General features: G+C 40.2%; 1 protein-coding gene across 3 annotated transcripts in view; it reads left to right on the forward strand.

Annotated features, from left to right (window-relative positions):
• Positions 1-226: 226 nt before the first annotated feature.
• Positions 227-27437, forward strand: part of ROCK1 (Rho associated coiled-coil containing protein kinase 1) — an 84577-nt gene continuing 57366 nt past the window's right edge. For 2 of the 3 annotated variants that reach the window (XM_030510520.1, XM_030510530.1), the window contains exon 1: positions 244-1436. In XM_030510520.1, coding sequence (XP_030366380.1) covers positions 1344-1436 — 93 coding nt within the window. In that variant the 5' untranslated portion in view covers positions 244-1343. Of the gene's footprint in view, positions 1437-27437 lie in introns of all 3 variants that reach the window. The other variant, XM_030510501.1, reaches the window with a different exon arrangement.

Raw genomic sequence — 27437 nt, forward strand, 5'->3', positions numbered from 1 at the left:
CCTCCGACCGTTGGGCGCGCGGGAGCGGAGCAGACCGGAGCGGCAGCCGCGCGCCCCCGCCTCGCGCGCATACCTTCTGCCTCCCGGCCCGGCCCGGGCGGCCCGGCCCGGCCCGGCCCCGCCCCGCCCCGCCCCGCCCCGGCCCCGCCCCGCCCCGCCCGCACCGGAGCTGTTCCTCCCGCGCATGCGCACCTCGCCGCCGTCCCGTCCACACACACCGCCCCCCCCCCCCGGCGGTTCAAACAGGAAGGCGGACATGTTGGTATTTTTCGCAGGTTTCCTCACAGCCGCCGCGGCCGGACCTTACGCTCTCCCCTCCCCTTAAGCCGCCTCCTTCCCTCCTCCCTCTCGCGCTGCAACCGCGGGTCGGTTCCGGAGTGGTCCGGGCTGCCGTTCCGTACGTGAGGCGGAGGAGTGGAGCTGGGGGGAGCGCAGCCGGCGTTGGCAGAGGCAGCGAGGAGCCGCCAGCGGCCGCGCAGCGAGGAGGAGGAGGAGGAGGAGGAGAGGGGAAGAAAGATGCTGTTGCCGTCGCTCCGGCGTTGAAGGGACTCGCCCCCTGCCCGCGGGGTGCGCTCGCAACGGGGCCGGGGCGGCCTGTGCGCGCAGCTGGCAGCCCTGCCCTGCCCGCCCGCCCTACCGCAGCAGGCAGGGCACAGCCGAGGAGAGGGGCAGCCTCTCCCCCGGCCCGCCCCGCGCTCTCTGTGCCCATGGAAGGACCGACCCCACGGTGCTGAGACACGTCGCCTAGAGGATTTTCCTACTTTCCCACCCTTTCTCATTTTGTTGCGAGCTTTAGCATTTTCATATATTTTTTCCCCCGTTCTTTTTATTTTCTGTGGTTGTTGCTTTTTCATCTGGTTTTCCGGAAAGAAAGCTGCGCTTCGGAACCTGGCACCGACCCGCCGCCGCTCCTGCAGGGTGAGGAGGAGGAACCGCTACGCTGGCTCCCAGGGCGGCTTCCCCGGCTGGGAAAATGAGGTTGCCGAGACGCTGGGGCCCGAGTAGAGGAGGGAGGGAAAGGAAACCTGCTGCTGCGGAGTTGTGAGCAGCCCAGGAAAGTGCGTGCGTGCGTGGAGGAGGGGGGAAGAAGCAGCCTCGTCCCCCCCTGCCGCGGACTCTCCTTCGGTTCTCTGCCCCCTTGGCGGGGCAGCGTGGGGGACTCGCCTCAGAGACTTCTGAGATTGAAGGGATTTTGCAGGAAGCGCTCCTCTGCCTGGTATAGGCTGTGTGGTTTCTCTTTCGTGCTCGCTTGTTCCTGTTTTTTACTTTTTTTTTTTCCCCCCCCCCATTATTTTTAACCTTACTTTGCTCTGGAATAAGGGAAACTTTTTATCTCCGGAAACATGTCGACGGGAGAAAGTTTTGAGTCTCGGTTTGAAAAAATCGACGTGACTTTAAAGGACCCCAAATCTGAAGTGAACGTGGACTGTTTGCTGGTGAGTAGGGAGCGCCGGTGGGCCCCCTGTCCCGTGTCCCCGAATTTCTTACCCTGTGGGACCGAATCTCGCACTCCTGGCTGAGTCACCACCCTGCTTAACTCCGCATTGGTGTTGTGTTTACTCATCGTTGAGCTGAGGGTGCGTGAATGTCTCTGTGCAGGGAGAGCGGCTCTCATGCCTAGGAGGCGCCCTCCCGGTCCTGCCTCAGACTTGTCATGTCTCTCGCTTCATGCATCTTTCTTTTTTCTTCGCTGACTGTCATAAGGGGCGGTGGACGCTTTGTACAATGCCTAATTTGTGAGTGCCAGCCCTGCGTGTAAGCAGAAGACTGTAAATAGCTTTGATAATACCAATTCCCTCTTCAACATCTTTTTTTTTTTTTTTTTTTTTTTAAAGAGTGAGGTCTTCTTATGTTGTGGTTAAGCACTGCAGCACTGACATCAGCCTGTTTAGCGTAGATGTTTGCAAATGTTAACCAGTGACGTGTAAAATGCCGCTCTAAGATTAATATGCCTCAGATTAATAAGGTTAATAACAGGTGGGGAAGTAGTCATGGCAGGGGTTTGAATGCATTTTAAACTAGTTGGTGTCCTAGGCCTGGGATAGAGGGCTGCTTGCTCATTGTTTCCCTGCTTGATTATACCTGATGGTTCAATGGTCTCTCCAATGCTGTCGGTATTACAATTGAATCATAAGAAACCAAACTGTAACACTTCCTGCCTGACATAAAGCCAGTGTTATTTGGTAGTTGCTTGACAAAAGTGGGTGATATATTAGTTCTGATTACAAAAACTAGTTCAACAAAGTGTATGCTAAATCCAACCAATTTGTTTGGGATGTAGCTGGATACTTAGATATGCCTGGGGATGCCCCTGAATAGTAGTAAATGGTAATTTGTGCTTTTTTGCTGAAGTAGAGAATTTCTTTAATTTGTAACAAGTGATATAAGTTCCTCAGTATATTTTTTTTTCCTTGGCCTTCTGCTGTCAGAGAGGAGAGCAAGTAAATTGAGTTTGTTCCTAGTATGAACTCTGACATTTGGGTTTGGGGGGGAAGGGAGGTGTGGGGGTGGAGATAGCTCTTAATAGTCATTCTTCATCTTTTGCTGCATGGCTCTTAGCAGAAAGCTTGCTTGAGCATAAGGCAGTGGAGAGGTGAAAAGAATCTAATGAAAATCTGTACAAGTCCATGATGTGGTCTCTCTTTAGCTTATTACTGATTTATGACCTTCTGAAGTGTTGACAGGTCAAACGTACATCCCTGGACAAAAAGCGGATAAAAGCGGAGGCTGTGGATGTTGCTGCCACAAAGACAAATAGCATTGCGTCTTCCAGTTAACTTGCTGCTTTTCATCCAGTTTTCGTATCCGTCATCTCAGGACCACAGCTCGTGACGAGCTCTGGTGCTTTGGATACACTTTGCCAGTTTTGATTGTCAAATCTGACATTTGTACACCCAGCTACTATTGATTGGTGTCAAGAGTGTAGGTCCAATTAAGAGTTCAGAGTTTTATGTTAACCATGACTCAGTTTGCTATTATGTGCTTTAATGCTGGCCGTACTGTGGGGACCTTCCTACAGTGATGATAATCAGTTTAAGGATATGACCCCTTTCAGTTATCTTAATTGTGATTTGGAGCTAAACTGTAGTCAGTTTCGTAATGAGCTTATTGGGATGCTTCTTGTCACGCTTGTGTAAAGCTTCAGAATGTGTTTGCATCTCAGATCTTTAGAATGTCCTTTCAAAATGAAATTATTCTTTTAAACTAATGCCAATTAAAAAAGAAAGCACTTCTGAAGAAATCTGCTGATAGGTTAACTTTGTAGGTGGTAGGCCACTATGTCAATTTCTCTGCTGGCCTGACTTCTATTTTGTTTCCTCTCTCTCATCCTGAGTTGGTTCTTGGGCTCTTTTCTATAGAATTCAACTATCCTAACACTTTTTAAGGGGTTTAAATGTTTCACACCAGTTCTCAGTCTGATGATTCACATTTCAAGCATCATTCTTGGCCCAGGGTACTATTTATATATCAAATACATTGTAATCTATGTGGATATGCTCTTAAGGAAGAAATGCCTAGGTGTAGGTGTAATTGATCTGCACTTAAAGTATCTTCTAAGGTGAGCACCCATTCCCCTTCCCGCAGCCCCAGGTTAAAGAGGGAAACTTGTCAGGCTCTAGGCCTGATACACTTAAAAATCCTTGTTTGTAAAACCTTTTAAACCTAAAAACCTTTTTTCCTGTTATTAAACTTGTGAATTGATGTTATTTATAACTCCTTTCACTTTTCCTGAGGAAAGGTGTTAGCTAACTGTGTGTATCTGATATCTGACTGGTAATATATGAATAACTGACGCACAGACACTTTAGATGCAGCATCTGATATTCTATACATGTACATGTAAAATGCTGAAGTTCCTTCATGTTCAAGAAACTTTTTTTTTCTGACTGCACAAAGAAAAGTCTCAGCAATGCCCCTGGCTTCTCTTAGGATGGTTTTTATCTTCGTTAGCTTTACTTCATTTTGCTTCAATTCTTACTCTGATTCCCCATCAGTTTGTAGCCCCTGTAGACTGAAAGGCAGGCATGCCTTTAAATGCCTGCAAAACTTTATATCAGTGTTGTAACCACTTTGGTTTTCGTACATGTCAGAAGCTAGGTTCTGTATGCTAGAAAGATTCTAAATTTGTATATGAAGTAGTCTGAGCACACTAGGAAGATGGGGGTTGGGGGAGGCGGGCTGATACAAAGGAAGGCGTGTTGCCGTTTCAGGAAGGTGTGGGAGAAGAGTGCTGACAACAGAGCAGGCGGAAAAGACCCACTGAGGACTATATGACTTCAGTTTACATGCTGCAGGAAGGAAATTCATAAAGCTGAAGTGCGGGGGGGAAGATGTGTTTATTTTTCTTGTTTTCTCTTACGTAGTTGTAATAAGAACAGAGTAAGAAAACAGACTAAGTTGCAACCCCTTGTAACTAAATTTGTTTGTTTCTTTGGGGCTTCCATGCACTTGATTTAGTACTAGGCTGGGAAATAATAGCTAGGCTGTATTTTCCGGTGAGCCATGAGGAGGCAAAAACCTCTGTTCTGTGTAAACCATGTGCCACAGCATAATGTAGTGCTTTTTCTCGAACTATCAGGTTCTAGGAGTCCTACAGTCCTAAAAAGATCTAACAGCATTGTGAAGGCTGCATTAGGTAGTCACACTGTAGGGTGTGCAATGATCAGATACTGGTGAATGCCATAGGCATGTTAAGTAGAGCCAAAGGTAGTATAACTAACTAGCTATAACTTGAGCTTAGCTTCTCATTAATGATATTAAGCAGTGGAAGGTAGTGTTCAGTGAGCATACTTCTACAACAATTTTGGAATAAAATCAGATTTCTTATTCGTCTTTCTTACTAAATCCTTGGGGTTTATGGGCTTCCAGTTTTTGGAGAGTGGAGAGGGAGGGGTATAATGGGTGACTGGAAGGGGGAACATCTTGATCTGAAGTTGCCTATGGTTTTGATTAAAAAAAACCAACTAGTAAATTTTCTTGAAAATGCTTTTTGGTGCTCTCTCTGCTCTGGTAACTGACAAAGAGTCTTTTCATGTTTTACGTAGGCACTTGGGCAACTCCGTTATTCAAGTAATTGAGTAGTTGATTTTTAAAGCTTCAGACTTTTGATGGTCTTAATCTTCAAAGATGTCAAATATTTCACTTGTTCAGCACTTTGGCTTCAAATTAACTGACAACAGTAAACCCTGCATATGACAAACTTGTTTTATCTAGTCTCAAGAGGTTTCTGTTTTTGTTGAACCGAAAATACACAGGTACAGAGCATGATTCACCTGGTTTTCCTTGGTCTATTTCCTAGGTCTGTTAAGCTAGATGAATTCATGTTCACCTGTCTTGCACAGGAAAAGGCAAAATAATTTCATCATCTTTGGGATTCAGAGTTCTAGATCTCTGTTGTCACTAGACCTTCTTCCCCTTCTGCTTAACTTGTTAGAAAGCACTTCTGAAGACCTGGTGGTTAGAGATTTGGAAAATAAATAAAAAAAAATAAGAATAGAACTCAAGAACTCCTGAAGTAAAGGTGCTTTAACAAAATAACTGTAGAAAATCACCTTCACTGAAACCTTATTAACTGTCCTTTTAGAGTATGAGTGAAAAAATGCTAGAGAAATGCAGTATCTCATAAGTTTACTCGTTTCCTAACGAAGCTCATGCACAGAAAAAGAGTTTGAGTATTTGTGGATTGTCAGCTTCAGAATGCCCCAAGTTGTTTGGAAGTAGTTCAAATTAAGGGGAAAGGTAAGTCATCATTGACTAAATCTCCTTGGACAAGTTCCTACCATTCCTTAGATCCAAGTGCAAGGTCCTGTGCTTGGGTTGGGGCGGTCACCAGCATCAGGCTGGATGTTAAATGGATTAAAAGCAGCTCTGTGGAGAAGGGCTTGGGGGTATTTGAAGAGAATGTCTGAATGTGTCTCTGTCCTGACAGAGAGGGATTTTTACCAGCACCTGTAGTGACAGGACAAAGGGCAACAGTTCTAAACTGAAAGAGAATAATTTTTAGATTGGATGTAAGGAAGAAGATTTTTACTACAAGGGTGGTGAAACACTGGAAGAGGATGTCCAGAGAGGTTGCGTCTGCCCCATCCCTGGCAGTGCTCAAGGCCAGGTTGGATTGGGCTTTGAGCAACCTGGTCTAGTGGAAGATGTCCCTGCCTGTGGCAGGGATATTGGAACTAGATGATCTTTAAGGTTCCTTCCAATCCTAACCATTCTTATTCTGCAGTTAGGCTTCTGGTTGTCCTAGAAATATAATTCTATGTCTCCAAGTTACCATATCCAAGCTTTATATGCAAAAATATAATTGCAGGTTGATATTACCTGCTCATCACTAAGAATTATGAAATATAGAGGTTGATGTGAAATTAATGATAATATACATAGCTTGGTATATTAAAGGTAAAATGCAAGTAAGTTGGCTTTGGAAATACAGTAACGTGATGGATTCTCATTTCAGATGAGAAGAACATTCACCTCTTAGAAGAGCATTTTAATATCATGTTAAGCCTCAGGAAAGTGAACAGTAATGCTGGTGGGACTGTCAGTGTTAGCGTTTGGTTCACACTGTATAGTGTAGATATTATACAGGAATAACAGTTAACCAGTTTTCTGCTTGTAAAACTAGAGGCTGTAAGGATAGGATTATTTTTCCTATAGAAAGTTTTAATCAAGGGTGATAGTAGGTTTTAGTTGATGTTAAGACACATTTCAACAAGATGAATTAAAAAAACCCCACCAAAACCCTGTAGTAGACCTTAAATGCCCTTAATAAGTAAAAATATTTGTAAACAATGTCCTTTTCCCTGGCAACTGTGGAGTGTGCTAGTTTTTTGTTAGTGGTGGGAAGGAAGAGGGAAACACCTGGAATTTGTTTGTTGGACAAATTGAAAATCAACCTGTTGGTCTGTAAATCTTTTGACTTTGAGGACAGTGATAGCTTCAGGAGCCAGGCACTGAGAACTTACTAAATATTCAGAAGCACTGTGAACAGAAAATATTGGTGGCTTTACAGCTCTGTTAGCAGAATTCCCTAGAACATACTTTAATACTACATAAAAATAAAAAGCATTTTCAGGTCTCTTACCAAGGAATACTGACGTGTTTGTCCCAATACAGGATGTTTATCTTGAATTTTAGAGGTCCCAAAACATGTAATTAAAAACTTCTGATTTTTTTTTTTTGTGAATGTTGCTTGATGCTATTTATTGAAACTCCTTTGTCATCAAGAAATTGCAGTTTCAGATGGAGATACTGAAAAACTGAACTTCCTTCTCTGAAAACAAAATTAGAGAATGGTTGAGAACTATTCTGTCTTTGCCTTAATTTGTCCAGTCGTTCGAGCAGCAATAAAGGCAGAAGGATGATGAGACAATATTGGTAAAACCATAAGCACTGTGTAGACAACACCCAGTTATGGCTCTCTTAAATGCAAATAATACCATCTTTTAGCTTTTTCAGTAGACTGCTGAAATGAACACCCAACACAGTGGTTGAACAAGAGCTGAAACCCAATATTTATGAAGAAAAAAAATGGTTTGGAGCTCTTCTTGTCCATAGTGTTTTGCTCTGCTGAAATGATTGAATCTCCTGTAGTGTAATCTCAAGTTAGCAGACTAGAGATCTCTCTGTGGTCTGCTCAGCATCAGCAGAGTGTAACATGCTGTGGTGCATATTTAGTTACAGCAGTCTAGAAACTGTTTAGCCAAGCAGCAGTTGCTGGGTCTGGTGACCTGCCCATGTTCCTAGGGGAGAACCAGCACAGGATCAGTACCAGCTTCTAACTGGAATGCAGGTCAAAGTCTGTTCTGATACTCAAAATCTTGTAAAGGATTGGCTTTAACTATCTGAAAGATTGCCACTCCCTGTCAATATTTATACAATACAAACTGTCATGGGGACAGTATGTAAGGTCTCTTTATTAATAGGTCCCAATTTAAATCCAACTGCTGATTTCTTTATTTCAGGCTTTCCCTTTCAAATTTCTTACATGGATTCATTTTTCTGTTTCTTTTATAGAGTTGAGAAATACATGAATGTTTTCTTGCATTTTTTCAGTTGTGTGGTCTGAGATGATGCAAAGACCTGATGCTTGGAGACCTCTGTAGAAAACACTGCACAAACAGGCTATATTTTGGACTGTAGATTGGAACTACCTAGATGTGTTTCTAGCTCATGAGTATCTGAGCTACAGAAATTATAATGGATCTGGAAACACAGCTGGAATATTTACTTGTTTTTTCCTACAGATCTTCATGAGTCATAATACTTAATTAAAAAAAAAAAATAACTGAGAAATCCTCAAATTCTAAGTTATGCAAATATTGAGTGATTGTGTCTTTTTTTTCTTTAAAAAATAAAAAAGCTGCACTGTATTCAAATGTATTAAATTCTAAGGTATTAGTATAGTCAGAAAAAAATTGATACTTCCAGAAAATTTATTGATGTTGGATATCTACATACAAAATGTATGATGCAGAAAGATGGCTGCTATGAAAATAGTGCTTCTTTGGAGGCTGCTGGGGTTTTTTTGTTTTCTTTTTTTTGTGTTTTTTGGGGGGGGGGTTGGTTTTTTTTGGTTTTTTGTTTTTGTGGGGTTTTTTTGGGGTTTTTTTTTTTGTTGGCTTTTTTTTTTTTTTTTTTTTTTTTTGGCAAATAAATAATTGCCCTCCCTCAAACCCAAAGCCCGACCACACAAAATAAAGTATGTCATCTGGAATGCGCTTTCCAAAGAAGAAGAGGCCATCCTGATATACGGGGATTTCGGCTGGGAAACTTTTCTGTGTTTTGTGGTAGTTAAATTTTTCAGAAAATGGTTAACAGGGCTTGTATTGTAGCTGTAATGGTTACTTCAAATGGGAAAATGTGAAGGAAGGATGGGCAGGGCATTCATCTCTTACTGGTCACTGATAGATGATGCTACATTTAGTATTGTAGGAAAATTGAGATCTTGAGATAAAACCCGGTTCTTTATTGTATGTCCATATTTTGGTTAGAAGCTTCTAAAGAAAACTCAAAAATTTGTTTCTTCTCTCAAAATCAGTTACTTTGGAATTTGATTTGGAACTCTGCCTTTTTAATATTTAATATGACATGCACAGTGAAAGTAGTGTTTCATTGAGTACAAGTGATCACTATTCCACAGAATGATTGAGGCTGGAAGGGACTTCCAGAGGTCATCTTGTTTAACTCTTCTGCTCTTGCAGGGCCACCTAGAGCATGTTGCCCATGGTGGCATTTGAGTATCTTAGAGGTGTAAACTCCAGAACCTCTCTGGGACACCTGTAATTTTCCATTTCTCAGCAGTACATTTACTTGGTTGGTGATTCATAATGGAGAATAAAAACTAAACAAAAAAGTAATCGGTACTCATTTTCCATTTATTTGCAGAGTTCTCCAAGTGTTTTGACCTTCTTAACTTGGTCAGTAAACCTCTTTGTAGCCTAAGTAATTCTGTGAAAGGCGTCTGCCACAAGAGCGGAGGAACTTTCCTCGTGGAGGTGATGGTAGGTTTGGAGATTTTAGGCAGAAGGGTTTGTATCTGAGGGAACAGTTGCTGTGATCTGATAAGCCCATTACATCTAATTTGTGACTGCAGTTGAAACAGATTAGATGTAGAATTTTTCTGTTGGAGGAAAAAAGAGTTTGTGCCTTGCTCTGATGTCCAGCTTACACTCCAGGAATGCCATTTCAGTTTTTCATGATTCTGAACCTTAGTATCATAGCGTTTTCTATATCTGTGTGTGTACGTCATTCTCTTCCTGGTAGGCAGTGAGGGAGGCTGGGTAGGATTTCCTTATTGGCATGGGAATTTGGAAGATATCTTGATACTGATAAGGCAGAAACCTGTCCCTGGGAAAGAGGTGAAGAAGGAGGAGAGACTGCCTATGGTAAAAGCTGAAGTGCAAGGTGTCAGTACAACAAGCACTGTCTTCTTGGATTATGGATGGCAAATTCCAGCATGTTAATTCTACCATTGAGATCTAGGAGCACCTTTGACAGCCACTGTGGAGTAACTCTGTGTTATGGTACTTAGGAGAGGAGGAAGCCTCTCCAGCCGGGAGATGATAGAGTAGGAGTGGATGGGGAAGATCCTTCAGGAGGAAGGATCAGGGAGGAGTGAAGGTAGGACAATGAGTTTCTGCTGGTTATATGTGCCCCATGCCTTTTCAGAGGTGCTGGGTTGCACAGAACAGTACTAGGCAAGACATGAAGCTGTAGTTGAAAATAGAGGTAACATTGATGCCTCACAACTTTGGCTTAATATTATGCACTGCTGTCAGTGTTAGAGGTGGAATCATAGAATTTCCTCACGAGCCTTTCTTTGTTATGAAATCTTATTTTATCAATGTATTATCATACCAATCTCTTCTTAGAAAGTAGCTTTCTGTCAGTATTAAGCTGGGAGAATTTACTTTGCTCTTGCAAAGAGGAAAGGTTCTTCTGCCACTTGAGTCTACCTAGAGGTTTGTTTATTGATCTAATACATCTTCTGTGAGCTGCTGTCTTCCTCCTTAAACTTAAGTTACTACTGAGATCATTGGCAATTAATTGCCAACACAGCAGTGATATGGTTTGTGGTGGTCTTGGGATCATTCAAAGCTGCTATTATATGCTATATGTCGTCTTTTGTACAAGGCCAAAAATGGTGTCAGCCAAATGGTAGACTTATTAGGACTTGAAGTTTCTGCTCTGCTAGTATTGGCAACAGTTGTCATGGCTTTTGCAACAGGCGTTATTGCTGCCAGCACTAACGGGGCAAAGATGGTGACAGAAATCGCAATATGTCCATTAAGGCCTATGGAGTGATAGCTGAACTATTGATGTGAGTGATTGTTTTGTTGGGCTGGTGTTTGGTTCTGGGGTTGATTTTTACACTGAATTTGGAATCGAAGGTGTCATTAAAAAACTAGGCGCTCTCTGTAGAGAATAGATTAGTATGCTTCCTGGAAAAGCTTTTGTCTTCTGTCTATTACTGAAATGCTTGTGGCTATTTTCAGTCTTTCTCATACTCCACAAACTGTTTTGTGCATACAGTTTCTGAACATAGCATGACCGTAAAGTGTTTGGAGATGGCTTTGGCTTGTAAAATCAGATGGTTAAGAAATCTTCAGAACTAGCCACATTGTGGTTCTGAAACAAACTGTGAAGACTCTTGTTAGGAAGACCATATTGAGGAGAATTCTGGATATTTATCTAAAGAATAGAGTTGTAACACAAAGAAGGTCTTGTATCAAGTAACTTGCATGCTCAGAGCTGTTCATTGATTCCACTTAGCAGATTGGATTGAAGTAAGGAAAGGACTAAAAGTCTCTCTTGCTTTTAATTCTTGATGAGCATAAGGTCAGAGGAGTCTGAAGTTTTCTCCTATTGTTTCTTTTCTGTCCTAAAATGCTGCCAGGCTCCCGTAACAAAGCTTTTGTCCTACTTAATGAGATGTATACATTACACTGTTTTCATCGGTAATTTGGACTTGAGGTATAATCAAAGATGCCATGTAGAGGAAAAATTGGAGTGTTATAATGCTGATGCTGCTGGAGCTGCTTCACTTCTGGGACTGCAACTGTAAATTACTCCTCTGTAACTTTCTGCTTCCTGTAAAATTGATTTTGGCTAGCATCAGGGAGGAGTCAGGATAGCTGCACTGTTCTTGACCTTATCTTTTCTTTTGATCATGGCAACCTCCTCTTTGAGCTCCCGGCAAAGAAGGCAGTCAGATCAACTTCACCTTCATATAAGAATAGTTCAACTTGATAGTTCCCATGAACTTAAGTTCATGGGAAAGAAGGGTCTGAGAACCACAAATTCTAGGGGAAAGAAAGAAGGGATTTTTTTGATACACTTTTTTTCATTGCAGCTTGACGAACTCATAGACATGGTCAGGAATAAAAGAAAAGATTGATTAAAACCATGTATTTTCACGTTGGGAAGTTTTTCTTCCCAAGAGTTTGATGCCCTGGGAGTAGAAACCTAATTTTTCAATGTAAGATTCACCCATAATAGGCAGCTGAAGATTTTCCTTCAAATCAGGGTGTGTTGTGAGAGGTGGCTGAGCAGTACAAAGCAGGACATCTTTCACTTTCTATCTTTCTTGTGTGTTTCAATGTCAGTGAACTTACCTTCCAGTGGTGCTGCGTTACATTTTGTGGGAGGAAATAACAAATAAGTTGATGAAATGGTAAGCTTTCTTCTGCGAGAGGAATTGCCAACAAGGGCATCACCAGCAGAGATAAAGAAGTCATTTTTCCACTCTACTCAGCACTTATCAGTCCGCACCTGAAACACTGCATTGAGTTTTGGTCCCTGCTATACAGCAGAGATGTGGACAGGCTGGAGAGGGTCCAGAGAAGGGCCACAAAGAAGATCAAAGGTCTGGGAAGCCTGCTGTATGAGGAAGAGCTGGGAGAACTGGGTTTGTTCAGCCTGGAGAAAAAGGCGGCTCAGGAGACGTTATCACCGTGTTTCAGTGTTTAAAAGGTGGCTGCAAAGGTGGAGACTCCCTTTTTACAAGGAGTCATATGGAAAAGATGAGGGGTAGTGGGCACAAGTTACTCCTGGGGAGATTCTGATTGGACATGAGAAAAATTTTTCATGATGAGAAGTTAGCCATTGGAATAATCTCCCCAGGGAACTGGTGGATTCCCTAGCACTGGACACTTGAAGGTGAAGTTGGACAGGGTGCTGGGCCATTTGTGGAGGTGATCTTGAGTTTCCTTCCAACCTGGTATTCTATGATGAGTCAAGTCTTTACATTTAATTAAAAAAAAAAAAAAATCATATGAAGTGATGTGCTAGCAAAAGGCGGGGGGGAAGGCAATATGGCTGTGAGTTTTTGGAGGATTGCTTTCGGAAGTAATGAGATGTTTTCACAAAATGTTTTTATTTTCTTGGGGGAGTTGGAATCAACATAACCTTTTTTTGTGACAATGCCAAAAGACACCCATCTTGTATTTTTAACTAGTAACTTGCAACTTTGAGCTAAAGCTCATGCTTAAGATTAGACTTTCTCCTGTAGGTCTTGATTTCCTTGGAGTTGTATCATGACAAACAAATGATTTTCAGGTATAGTGAAGTGACATCCTACAGCTATAGAAATGAGCTATTTCTTAGTTAAGCCTCCTTTCTTCATCTAGAAGATGAAGTGGAAGCAGTGTTAACTGAAAGAGCTCATGCTTAAGTTGGGCAAGGTAGTTGTGTCCTCAGCTCTGCAAAACAGAAGAATGACTTATTTTTAATACAGAAGGGGGACGTCCGTTACCAAGATCTCATGTTCTTCACTGTTCAGATCAATTAATTTCTGTTTCATTTATGCAGTAGAAATGAAATAAGTAAGCAAGTTCTGATAGGAAGAGGAATGACTAATTGAGCAGATGACAAAAGAAATAATTTTGTCAGTAAAGCCAATCCTGTCTATTCAATAGGCTCTCGAGTTACCTCTTGAACTTGTGCAGTGGATATTTGCCTACTATAGATTACTTCATTCTTAACAGTTTTAAAATGAACTGTTTATCTATTTGACTTTGAGATTGTGGAAAGCCACTCATTCCATTTAAATAGCTTCTCTTGTTTGAGGACCAATCAAATCTCACCTGAAAAGATAGAATTTGAAATCAAAGTTGGTGTGCTATATTATCCTCTTCTCCTCCTACTTAGTAAATGAAATATCAACAAAGAAGGAGCATCAGTGCAGTGCCAGACTATGATATTGACCTTCTGTACTTTTGAATATTCCTAACTGCAGACAACAGATTTCGCTTACAGGGTGGTTGTAGGGTACAAGAACCCAAAAAAATGCTCTTTGTGTAGAAGGAAGTCTTGTCTGTCTCTAAGCTATAAATACAAATAGGAGGTTTGGAAAACAGGCAAAGAAATTAGGAAGATTATAATTAAAGATGATTTTGGGATTGGAATTGTTTGTTTGGCCTGTGGTGACTTAAGTCAGGGCTTCCTGATTTCTTCAGGCTTTTTGTGAGGCTGTTTTGAATTTCTATTTCCTGCATCTAAAATAAGGAAGTACTTCCCCCCCTTCCCTCCCCCCCCCCCGCCCTGATTTGTAGGTTTGCTGTTGTGGGTGCAAGCTAATGTTAGGACTCTTTTTAAGAGGTAGGGAAATTTCCCTGGTAGTACCATGGGTGTATTTGAAAAACAGACATAAAGCTTTTAGCACACATGTGGTAAATATCAATGACCAAAAATACTCCACAAGAAGTATTTTAAACTAAGTGGAAAGGAAGGTGTGAGTCTGTTTATAACATACGTATGAAGATGCAATGTTAAACTGTGCTATTTTAATACATGCTGTTGCTTTCAGATTCTTAACTATTTTGAGTTTGAGTTTTATTTTCTTTAGTTACAGATGTTACCACAGATAAATAGGGGAAACAAATTTATCTGAGCGTAGACTCATGACTGCAAGATATTCTTTTTAAGTAAAGAAAATTGGTTTCTGTGTGTATTAGTACATGAGCCTAAAAATTACTTTGCTTCAATATAATAAGTAAATTTTTACAGTGTCTTAAGTTTTTGAGTAGCATGGAAACTTTAATGTTCATAAGGTTCATTGGTCTCCCACTTTGCGTAGACTCTGTGGTAGGGATTTATTGTATTTTCTCGGGGGAAAATTTGAGAAATTAAGAAGAGCTTCATGAAATTGGATGCTTTTTATGGAAAAAGTTCAGCACTGCCTGACTGAGCTCTGTTGTGCATGTATACAAAGCTGTTAAAATGAAGATTTATGCATTTAAAACAGCAGTTAAACTTAGAAACTACAGTGTCCAGTGCTCAGCTGATAATGCGTGGTAGTATTGCAGGAGGTTCTTTCTGTCTGCCATGCTTTCCAGTAGTGTAATCTCTGGAGGAAAGTGGGAAAGACCACTAAAATGTTCCAGTGACCTAAACAGTTTGAGTGTTGCAATAAATGAAGTTCATTAGTTCTCTGAAATAATTCTTGTTAGTCTTACATATTGAGTAGGTAGTGGTTTTATACCTTAACAAGTTCATGTGGGACTGTTGCTTGCCTTTTACTTCTGACAGTGTGCTTCACAGGCTTCCAGGAAAGCCTTTCTGTGAAAAGCTTCATTAAGCACTTGAGATCATTAAATAAATTAGTTGGCTAGAAAAAAAAATATTTATGTTCGATACTTTCATGGTACCTGTATCTATGTATACACACACACATGAACGCGATGAAAAATATGAAGTCCTCATGTGCATTTTCTTTTAAAATAAGAAATCCTGCAAATTCTGTTGAAGTACTCTAAGCTGCATAATAGATAGGAATTTTTGTTTTCAGTACTGTGAAATTGCAATTTCCTACTCTGGATTTTGTTAGAAGGAACTTATGAGAATATTTCTATAGTCTGATGACACCAAAATAGCACAAGGAATTATCTGTATAAAGTTTGCTAATATGGAGTTGAATTAGGGTTAATTTTGGTGAGATATCAAATATACTATTTTAAAAATATACCAAAAGAGCTCTTGGTGGTCAGTGTTTGTTACTCAGGCTGGCGACCTGTCACAAGGGGAGTCTTCCAGGGGTGGATACTGCACCTCACACTGTTCAACATCTTCATAAATGATCTGGATGATGGGATTGAAAGTACTCTTACTAAGTTTGCTGATGACACTAAACTGGGTGGTGAGGTGGACACTTGAGAAGGCAAAGCTGTCTTGGAGAGATTTGGACAGGCTGGAACAGTGAGCAAGTAAGAACAATATGAAGTTTAAGACAGACAAGTGCAGAGTGTTGCACCTGGGGCGGTGTAACCAAAGAGCGCAGTACAGGCTTGGATTTGTGTGGCTGGAGAGTGGCCTTAGTGAAAAGGACTTGAGAGTCCTGGTGGACGACAAGCTGAATGTGAGCAGAGTGCTGCTGTAGCAACAGGGGCAAATCAGATCCAGGACTGCATCTGCAGGGGCATTACTAGCAGAGATGGAGATGTGATCATCCCACTCAGTGCCAGTCAGGCTGCACTTGGAGTGCTGTGTCCAGTTTTGTTTCCTGTAATTCAAGAAAGACAAAGACAAACTGGAGAGGGTCCAATGGAGGCTTGCAAAGATGACCAAAGGGCTGGAGAACCTGCCTTGTAAGGGAAGACTGAAGGAGTGTCCCTGGAGAAGAGAAGGACCGGGGGGACCTCATCACAGTATTCTGGTAATTGAAAGGCAGCAGCTACAAAGAGGACGGAGGCTCTCTTTCCACAAGGAGCCACATGAGAATACAAGGGGCAATGAGTACAAACTATAGTAAGAGAGGTTTTGTATCTGTAGAGGAAATTTTTTACAGTGAGAACAATCAGTCACTGTAACAACCTCCCCAGGGACATGGTGGAGTCTCCATCACTGGAGGTTTTCAAGATGCGGTTGGACAGGCTGCTAGATAATCTCATCTAGGCTCCCTTTCCCATGAAAGGTTGAACCAGATGACCTATTGAGGTCCCTTCCAACCTGTGATGGTCTATGGTTCGGGGATTCTTAAGCTTTTGAAAAAAATACCTGTACAGCGTTTCACTGGTTGGTTTTCCCTTTATCTTTTTCTAGCTTTGGTTTCAAAGCATCAGTGAAGTTCTTGAATCCGTGTGACAATGTGCTTGTAGCAGTGCTAGTTAAGCACACGGTAATTACATATACTATCAAGCTGTCAAGCTCCCATTTTCTGAGGTGACACTATACAGCGTATGATATCGATGCTGAGCATCAATACTATTTGTCTTCTAACATCAGATGGAGTCAGAATAATATAATAATAAAAAAAAACCCAGACTTAAGGAGAGAAATCTTTAAATCTAGTGGTGTGAAGAGATGGAGGAAACTCAACTACAGAATGTGTGCACAACAAATCTAGTTTCTAAATGGACAAAAGATAAACTGCTGTTAGATATTTTCTTAAATACTTTTCATCCTAAATGGCAACTATACATTGCAATTGTATTTGAATTTAAAAAATAAAAACAATAGGAAAAGCAGCTCCTGTAGAGTTAATTTTTTTCTCTTTGTGACACCTAATACCTTTAAAGTGAAGATGAACTTTCTGGAAGGAGGGAAGAATATTCCTGAGATTTTAACAAGCCAGTTCAAATTATCCATTTAGATCGGGAAAAAGATCTCTACTAAGGTATGAGAAATTTGCAAAATGAACAGGAGGTAGCAGGAATATTTACACACTTGGTGTGTAAGTAGGTTTTTTTGTCTCATGATGGCTTCAGGTGAGAAGTTGCTCAATTATTATATTACTCTCCAAATTTCAGTGAATGAGCTGTAATTCTTTTGCATGACTATGGCAGTAGTACAGTGTCCTGGGTTCAGCAGTAGCAGTCATTTTTCTCCTTCTTAGTAGCTGGTGCAGTGCTGTGTTTTTGACTTTCAGCCTGGGAATGACACTGATAACACTGATGTTTTTAGTTGTTGCTAAGTAATGTTTACTCCGACCAAGGACTTTCTCAGCCTCATGCTTTGCCAGGGAGGAGGGGAAGCTGGGAGGAAGCAGAGACAGGACACCTGACCCAAACTAGCCAAAGGGGTATTCCATAGTACAGCACATCATGCTCAGTATATAAACTGGGGTGAGTTGCCCGGAAGGCCCAGATCGCTGCTCGGGTCGGGCTGGGCTGAAATGACGACATATAGATAACTTAGATTATGGAAAAATTGTTACCATATACAGTCAGCTGTAGCCAAGGAACAGTTCAGTTTTGCATGGAGGTATGCAGTTTATTTGGGTATAAGATCATGACTTCAGCGACACTTATCAATATGCTTTCAAAAGATAACTGAAGTAGTTGGTTAAATCTTGTATCTTTCTGATGGAGCCCAAAGAATTAAAATGTTCTATCTTCAAGTATATTTATTTTTTCTCACTAGATTATTATTCTGTAATAAAATTAAGAAGTGCCAGAGACTCATTTTAGAATTTCACTTTTGCAGTCAGACAGGTGTTAGAGTGATCTGTAGCAACAATCCTCAGGTCAGTGTTCATCAATAACAAGGCCCCAGTCTTGCTGCAACAGTGGCTTGTCTCTGTTCTGTAAATCAGTGTCTAATACAGCTACTGTCCTGGTGCTACCTGCAGCAGCTGTAGTGCTTAGATATATGCCTTTTAAGATTTACCTTCCTTTTATGTTTTGGGGGCAAAAGGGCAGCTACCATGATTAATAAGGAGATGTATTAGATGAAATAAAAATGCATCAGAAAAACTCAGTGGAACTAAGAGCCAATCAAATTCCATCTAGTTCTTTTTGTCTTTTCTCAGTTGCAGTTATGTAAGGCTATCGGCATCCTCCATTCATTTTTGAAGAAAGTAGGGGCTCTAACATCTGCTGTGCCAAAGAGGCAAATTCAGACATTGTTACTGTGGCAAGGAAAAGAGGTTGAATCAGGATATCTGCTAGTCATCATTTTACCATCAGCTTTCTGTTTCAAATAGTTCAGAATACAGTGTGTTTTGTTTGAATACCACAAAAGATGTTACTGTTTAATTTTCTCCTAAGTCTCTGAGGCTAGGTAAGTATGGTCAGTTATAAAATGGTCATGGTCGGTAACATTTTGGTCTGTTTCCAAAGTGACTGTCTACACGCATGTATTTAGATAGTTCTTCAGAAATGAGCTCTGTGGTCCAGCATGGACTTCCGGAAAGTGAAGTGCAGGATGTCTGACATAAGTATAACTCTCAAATTCTTGAGGTGATACTCTTTAATTATGTTCTGGAATATCACTTGTTGATATTTTGTAGTATTTAGAAATTGGAAACCTGCTTTAGTAGGTGTTTTACAAACATACAGTTTATATGAATGGAAAGTAGAAGATACTGCCTGACTTGTATCTTCTGACCTGTATCTGTCATAGCTTTTGAACCACTGATTGTAGGTACGTACACACTAGGTATCACTAATCCCTTAGTTCAGGTAGATTTCCAAGAACATAGTTATTTTTTTATGTCTTTTTTTTTTTTTTTTGAGTGGATGCTGGAAAAATGCTTTCATAAGACAAATGCTGGGGGGAAAAAACAATCATCAAGTTGGATGCAAGTCAAACATAGCCTTTCATTAGTTTTTGTTTTATTTTTTAGAAAACACGTTTTCATCAGTCTTGGTCTGCTTAATGAGAAACTGAATGACAGCTACTCAAAATGGTCTGGGGATGGAGGAACAGAAAATGTGATGCTAGTGTGATCTGATGTGTTTCGTGGCAGACTTTTATGGCGTGACAAAAATATTGTTTGCCCTCATCTCCTGTCGAGATTAAGTTAATCAGCCCAAGCTCAGCCTTGCTCCCTTGTAAGGACAGGCAGGAGAGACTTTGACAAGATTCCATGATAGTGGCAATGGTCCAGACAGCCCTGGCTCTCTTTCCTCTTGGGCTAAGATTTGTTTTTCCCTTCTTCTAAATCCAAAAGAAAATAATGCCTTTGGGGGACATACATCAATCTACTACATCCTCTTTGGGTGGGGGGATGTTTTTCCAAGTTATGAAGTGTTATATAGGAAGAATAGTATTAGAGAAGAGTTGACTTACTCTTTGATATCAAAGTAGCTGGAAAAGTTGCTGGAAGAATTTTTTTCAGCTAGCTCTTAGCATTTTGACATTTTTCATCCCCATGTTAGCAGCATATAAGCTTGGTGAAAATACACAGGGTTCTATAAGTTAAATACCTCTGTTTTATGACGTTCCACTGTCTGTGTCTCATGCTTTAACCGTATCACAAATGCTGGGACATACTTTGCTGCTTGGGTATATGAAGTCAATGGCTTTAGTTTTCCTCCAGCTTGAGTCTCAAGGCTTTAAACGAACATGGAAAACCTTATTTGCATGTCCCTAAATGAACTTAGAAACATAATAAACCATATCTCTGGGCCATTTTGAAACGTGTTGGATCCTACTAATGAATTTTTAATACTTCCTCTCATTCTCTAGTCTTGAACTACTGTGCTTAAAAATCCCAGGTCAGCTGACCTGTATTGCTGTGGTGTTACGTATGATAAAATCCTTACTGATTATTGTGGGAGAAACTTGCAATTGGAAAAAGCCACCCTAAGTTTCCATGCACAACTTTGGTTCTGTTCTGACATTTTAGTACTTGAATATGGAACCATATGTTCATGTAGGGTTTTGATTTTTGTAGTTACACCTCTCTTTTTTTTTTTTTTTACATGCAGTTCAAAGCATTCAAGATTTTAGTTGTGACAGCGTCAGAAACTGTAAAAAAGAGTGCTTAGAAGAGATTTGGTTTAAATACAGTTGAAGTATGTCTTGATCTGAAAGTAGTCACTATCAATGGCTTCAAAATACACTTAAACTTCCAGTATTAATCAAGAATTGTGTTACTAATGGCATTGTCTGTACATGTTATTTTTTTCTTAAGGTGGATTTTGAAAAAGAGAGCGTGTCTATCACTCCTTTTTAAAAATTGTTTAAAGGTAGTGGGTGAAAGTGTGTTCATCAGGGATTCTAGCGACAGGACAAGAGGTAATGGGTTCAAACTTAGACAGGGGAAGTTCGGGTTAGATATAAGGAAGAAGTTCTTTACAGTGATGGTGGTGAAGCACTGGAATGGGCTGCCCAAGGAAGTGGTAAATGCTCTGTTCCTGGCAGTGTTCAAGGCCAGGTTGGACAGAGCCTTGGGTGACATGGTCTAGCGTGAGGTGTCCCTGCCCATGGCAGGGGGGTTGGAACTAGATGATCTTCAGGTCCTTTCCAACTCTAACGATTCTAAGATTCTATGTTGTCATAGGTCAATTTGTAAATTTAGTAGATTGGATTCTGGAATCTGGAAAGCATTTGTTAATAGTGCCTTGTTCTATATTAGCAGTGAAAATCATAGAATTGTAGAATCCCTGAAAAATGTGAAAAACTTGTTGGTTTGTTCCTGTTAGTAAAAAAATTCCTGTCGGTTCTGAAGAATCTTAGTACTTGGCGGTAGAAGTAACTTGTCTATATCGAAAATAATTCTCTAAGGACTTTTATTAACTTAACACTCCCTTCTCTCTCCCAACATTAAGATGATTCTTGTGGCTATATTCATCATGGAAAAAAGAATAAATATAGAAAAACATGGATTTTTATGTATACATAAATCTTCTGTTTTATCGAAAGTGAAGTTTTTCTTTTAATCGATACATAAAAAAGACGTCCTGGGGCTTTGGTAGGGTTTGCTGCATAACGATGCACAAATTCTTAAATAGTGTTAAGTTCTTGTTTAGTTGCATATTTCAAATATCTGTTTGACATGTGATTGCTTGTGATGGAATGTTTGTTGCAGAAATGTAGCTAGAGCTCTGACAGGAGATTGCACAATTGCAGAAGCTTCTCAGAGCTGATACTCTGCTTGAGTTTTGTTCAACTTCCCGTAGTTCTTTTTTTGCAGTCTGTGGGTTGCATGTGACACTAAAGAAAGGCATATAGCTTTACAAATTACTATTGCAGTTTCTACAAAATATTTTTAGTATAATTCTTTCATGATCTTCACTTTTAGACTTCAGTCATGGCTATTCACCTCTAATTGAAAAAGTGTTTTGACTGGTTCTGGAGCTTTAGGGAAGAATTTCCCTTTTGGTAGGGGGATAGGGAAGATTTTGTGCAGTGTTTCCGGACTCCTGGAAAAAATTACGATGTTCTCACTCTTTTTTGGAAAGCTATTCAATTAATTGTCTGCCCTCTGTTTAAAAAATTAAGTACTTTTCAGTCTTTCTCTCAGTTGGTTCAGTCTTTGTCTCCAATCACTCTGTTCTTTTTTGTGGGGTAGATTGTATTACTAGTAATAGAGTTCTGGGGGTTTTTTGGTTCTTTGATACAGCTTTTTGGAGAGTCTTTTCTAAAGCATGGCTATTGAACTAATATAATCTCCAGAGACTGAGTTGTCAAGGCTAAAGATAGAATTTGCCTTTTTGTTGTTTTATGGCTCGTTGTTTATATCTGTAGTTAACACGCAGTTTTGTTTGCAGCAAACAACCCAGGTCAGGTGGCAACAGATTGTATGTGGTGGATGAGATGTTGCTTCACAGAAAAATTAGTTACCTTTCCACTGACTTACTATGTTGCAAACTGTGCTAGTAGTGGTTTTTGGTTCGTTTGGGGCTTTTTGGATGTTTTTCATAGCAGAGAGAACTCTTTCAGATAGAGGTATAGTGTGGCAGCTAGAGGCAGCAATTTAAGCATATTAAACAGCTTTTACAAAAGCTAATGCACTTTTATGTTTGAGATGCAGTATGTTTCTTCTTAGGAACGTGCTGGTATCTTGATAATTCCCATCTTGTCCAACTGCCTAAAGCTTACTTCCTGAAGTCTGGCTTCATGGATACCTGCCTGGAAAAAATCTGAGAGTCAGACAGCAATTTTCCAAGCATCAGATGTGGAGGGGGTTCTGTTTCCTTTGCTGAATACCACTGTTTCATAATGGAGTTGTGTGGTTGCTTTCCTTTTATTGAAGCCTTTACCTGATTCGTTGCAGGCTGCTAACCAAAGAAGCCTAAGACTTTTGAGCTGGGACTGCAACACTTTCTTTTTATTCTTTCGTATCTGTGATCTGTCTGTCTTCTATGCCATTTTATTGAAGGGAAGTTATGTACTGGTATTTGCATGCTTAGTGTTAATTTTTATCCACCTTACTTTTGCTTTCTAGTGAGTATTCCTTAGAGTGTTGACTCCCATTGGTCTAAATTGGTAGTTATAAGTGTGTGTGTGTTTAAAATGAAAACATTGGGATTTACAAACCAGAAGTGGTTTATAACACATAGACCTATATGTGCTGCCTGTGGAATAATCTGTCCTCCCAGGATAATGAAGAAAGCTATGGAGGCCTCACAAGACTTTTGCTGGTATAATTTAAAGTGAGCTTTGGCCTTAATTTTCTTTAGTAGTTACTTTATATTTGAGGTGGGGGGACAGGGTTTGCCTTGTAGTTTTGATGAATATAACTTGGAGAACTCGAAAGGATGTGAGGTCAGTTTTCCCCCTTACCCTCCCGCCACCCCTCCTGAGGTATTTCTGTGGATACTGTTACTCTGCTGTATGTCAGGTTGGCTGCTCATCTCCAGTTGCGATTGTTACAGTAGCCGGGAACTCTAGACCTGTGAGGCACTCCTAGTGCCAAGTGCTGAAGTCCCGCTGGAATGCTACTTCCATGGTCGTAAACATCAGTCAGTTCTTTAACTACCAGTACTCCCTCTTCTTTTAACTCTATTTAAATATATGTGCTTTAAGTGTTCTTGCATTCAACACATTTAATACAGTTTTATTGAAAAGGGCAGTGTAAGAAGGTGTACTTCTGCTTTATTTAATCCTAGAGTGAGACAAGTATGGCTGATAAATCATTTAAACCTAAAGAATGCCAGTTATTTTTTATTTTCTACACATCAAAATATCAAGACGCTCTGTAGCCCTCCAAATAGTTATACAACTGTTGTAGTCTTTTTCTGTAAGGTATTCTGTTGATGGCAGAATGTGCTGCATTTGTAACAGAAGCTTTGTAGTTCAAACAACTGGCCAACAGGACGTAGCAACCCATGCAGGTGAACCTTTTTTTGGGAAAATAAGCTGCAAATATCCAGAGATCTCATTTGCTGCAAAATGAAGGAGTATGATTTGACTTAACAGCAATCAGCTTTTGCTGCTGTTACACATCTCCCTGAACTATTTTCAAACAGTATCTGTTGTACCAGTTTCTGCATAAATTTTACTGAAATGCATCTCTGGTGAAATTTTAGTCTGTATTCTTCATCTTCCTTGAAGAAGCTGCTCTCTCATCTGACAGTTGTTCTTAAAGATGTAATATTAGATGAAATTAATCCTGATGCTAAGTTGAAATAATAAAACACTTATGTAATAAATTTGAAGTTTTAATGTAAAGACTATTAACCACAAGAAAATATCCCAGTGTAGTGAAATTAGGGTTGTAATCTAGTGTTAGAAGTTTGAGGGGAAGAAAACCCTCACTGAAGTACATTGGAATGCATCTTCAGACAATGTGAACTTTCCGTAATTTGAGGCATAAAGTAGTTCCTTGAATAGGTGTCACTCTAAACAGATCTGTAGATTGAAGGTTCCTGCACCTAGTCAGTGGGCAGAGAGGAGCTCTTCTGTGAAGGAATTGTGACTTGCCCTCAATGTCAGAGGAAGTCTGACGTTTGTGGTTTCTCTGAATTATACGTGTACTGGATACTGACAGTACTCTTGCATTCTTACTGTGTACCAGTTGATTTCACAGATAAAGCACTACATTTTGTTTCAGGGAGATGCTTTAGGTGGTAAGATTCATTGCTACAGTGGAAAAATATCAACAGCTGGAAAAAACTGTTCACATTAAAGTGCATTACTACTTTTATAGATAGCTGTCTGTAGATAAGTGGCTTATGTTTCCTTCAGTGCTAATATGGATGTTAACAATATTGAGAGGTCTGTGGGCTCTGGTGTTAGTGACAGTGTGTATTTTGATATATATATACATGTGTGTATCAATATATGTTGAGATGTTGATGTTAACTCATAATTTACTGAGTCATGTGGGAAGTGTATTTTCTAGGAATTCATCAGTAAAAATATTGAACAGTTGGTGTTTGAACAGGATGCGAGTACATGTTTGTGTATGTGTAACTACACAGAATGTGGTCTGGGTGAAGTTTGCAACTGCACAGGGAATAACTCTTTAAAAAGGCTGAAATCAAAGTAATAATCTGTACTGCTTTCAGTAATCCTGCCTTCGCGTTTCAAGATCTCCTTATTGAGGTTTTAAATCTCTACTGAATGAAACTCTTAGGTCTTTACTGAGTTAAAAATTTTTCTTTGTGAAAGGCTATGTATTTAACCTACATTTGCAAAAGCTCTTTATGACTATTGCAAGATACTAAGAAGTAGCAAGCTCTGTACAGTTGTATCATGCTGGCAGCAAGAATGGGTGATGAATCAAATGCCTGTACTCAGGCTCATATGTCAGTTTGTATACTTTGCCTAGTATAACAACGTAATGAAAATTCTTAAGTGAAGTGTCTTAACTGTGTCTGCATCGACTTGTTCACTTTAAAGATGAAGTGCTAAATTGCAGCTTTCTGTTCTCTGGACAGCAAAATAAATAGATGTGATTAACTTAAAAGTAGGTGGAGGGATCTTTTGTGTACTTGATCAGAGATAGATAAATGTAACTCTGTTAGCATTGGCCTGAAGGTTGGCTTTCAGTGTTCTTGCCTGAAACTAGTGAGTTATATAGATCTATTTAGTACTTGTTTCTTAGGTAAGTTTACACCTGCTCAGTTCTTAAGAATTAAAAAAAAAAAAATAAAAATTACTAATGCTGAGCACCAGAGGAAAGTCCTGTATGTGTGTGTTTTTCCTTACCAAAGAAGTGGCAGTAGGGTATTTCCTAAAACAATAAGTATTGAAGAGGGGTCCGGGTTTTCTCTTGGTTCATTCAGTAGCATCAGAATAAGGCTGTCCTTGTCACAAAGGAGTAATTGCTGCTGTGGACTTACTTGAGGGGTTGAAAAACATGAATCGTGTAAAGTTAGGCCTTGTAATGAAGTGGTCTTGTTTATCACTTGCCCCATTGGTAGGGAGTTACAGGATATTTTTGATTGGATAAGTCACTGCAGGAACTACCTTTATGCAAACCAAAGGCATGGCTTGGTGTTGTAGGCCAAATGGAATTGTTTAGATTGGAAATGACCTCTGAAGATCATCTAGTCCAATACCTTTGCTTGAGTAAGGTCAGCTAAAGCAGGTTGCTCAGCACCATGTCCAGTCAGGTTTTGAATATCTCAACAGATGGAGATACCACAACCTCTCTGGGCAACCTGCATTTGACCACCTTCACAGTAAAAACAGTGTTTGCTTGTGTTCAGATGGAATCTCATGTTTTTAATTTGTGCCCATTGCCTCTTGTCCTGTCAGTAGATACCACTGAGAAGAGTTTGGCTCCGTCATCTTCATTCCCTTCCATGAGAATGAATCTTGCCCACACATGGGTAAGATTCCCTGCTCAAGCCTTCTCTTCCCCAGGCTGAATAGTCCCAGATCCCTCAGCCTCATAGAATGAGAAATGCTCCAGTCCCTTAATAATCTTGTTGGCTCTTTGCTGGACTCTCTCCAGTATGCCCATGTTTGTCTTGTACTGGGGAGCCCAGAACTGGACACAGCACTGCAAGTGTGGCCTCACCAGTGCTGAGCAGAGAAGGATCACCTCCCTCGACCTGCTGGCAGTGCTCTCCCTAATGCAGCCCAAGATAGTGTTGGCTGCCTTTGCTGTGAGGGTACACTGCTGGCCCGTGGTCACTTTGTTGTCTACTAGGACCCAAGGTCCTTGGCAGAGCTGCTTTCCAGCTGGTCAGCTCCACCCCCCAGCATGTACTGTTTGCCTGGGCCTGTTCCTCCCCAGGTGCAGGACTTGGCATTTCCTTTCATTGGACTTCATAAGTTCTTCTCTGCTGCTTTCTTCAGCCTCTCCAGATCCCTCTGGCGATTCAGAGATCTTATAATTCAAACAATTTAAAGAAACTTCTAATTTTTTTCTGTATGATCAAGAAATTACTTTTCATACATGTTTTGAAAATTGGATACAAAACCTAGCTTCTCACTTGTAGCATTTCATAGGCTCTCCCAGTATCATAGTGGACTGCAGAGATCACTTATGTGTGACAGAACGTTAGGAGAAATTATGATGAACACATGCAAATCAAGGCCAGTTGGGTTTGTTGATTTAAAGTATGGAGGGAAGCTTTAGTACTATAGAAATAATTAGAAAAATGATTACAATACAAGAAACTAAAATATGGATAGTTACAGTTGTAAATCTTAGGACTTACTTTGGTCTCTCCAAAAAAGGAAAAGTAGCAAAGACTTTAAACTTGGGGAACTGCCAGTCAGTCCCAGGAATGCAAATTTTGTATGCTGGTAATATCCCTTCAGGTTTTTTTTAGTTCTTTGAATGCTAGATAAATAGCAAAATAAACAAATGTCTCAATAACAAACTGAATTTAGTACATTTTCATTTATCATGTGCTTCCACTAGATATTAGTATACCATGATGAAATGTGTTTGAAGTAAAAAAAGTTCAAATATAAAGATTCTGTAACTGTACTCGGATAATGTAGATCATATGCTATATTTTTTACTTCATATCACTTATAAATCCTAAGATAATGTTTTGCTGAATTGAAGTTGCTTGATGGCTGTGTTTTGAAATATCCTAAGAATAAATTTTGCTATAAAATTGCCTTAATATTATTTCATACATCTAAGTAAACCCAGCGTTACATAATTGTAGTGAGTTTTGACCTTAAGGAATGTAGTTACAGAGTGAGGCAGTCTAGTATGGTCATGGTAGGACTGACAATTTGATGCATTAAAACTTTGGAAATAAGTATAGACTGAATGTGGGAAAAAATCCAATTAATACAGGACTGCTTAAGTCAAAGTGAAGAAATCCAGTACATGTTAGAGGAACCTAATGCGAAGA

The sequence above is a fragment of the Strigops habroptila genome, chromosome 1 (assembly GCF_004027225.2).
Source record: "Strigops habroptila isolate Jane chromosome 1, bStrHab1.2.pri, whole genome shotgun sequence".
NCBI lineage: Eukaryota > Metazoa > Chordata > Aves > Psittaciformes > Psittacidae > Strigops > Strigops habroptila.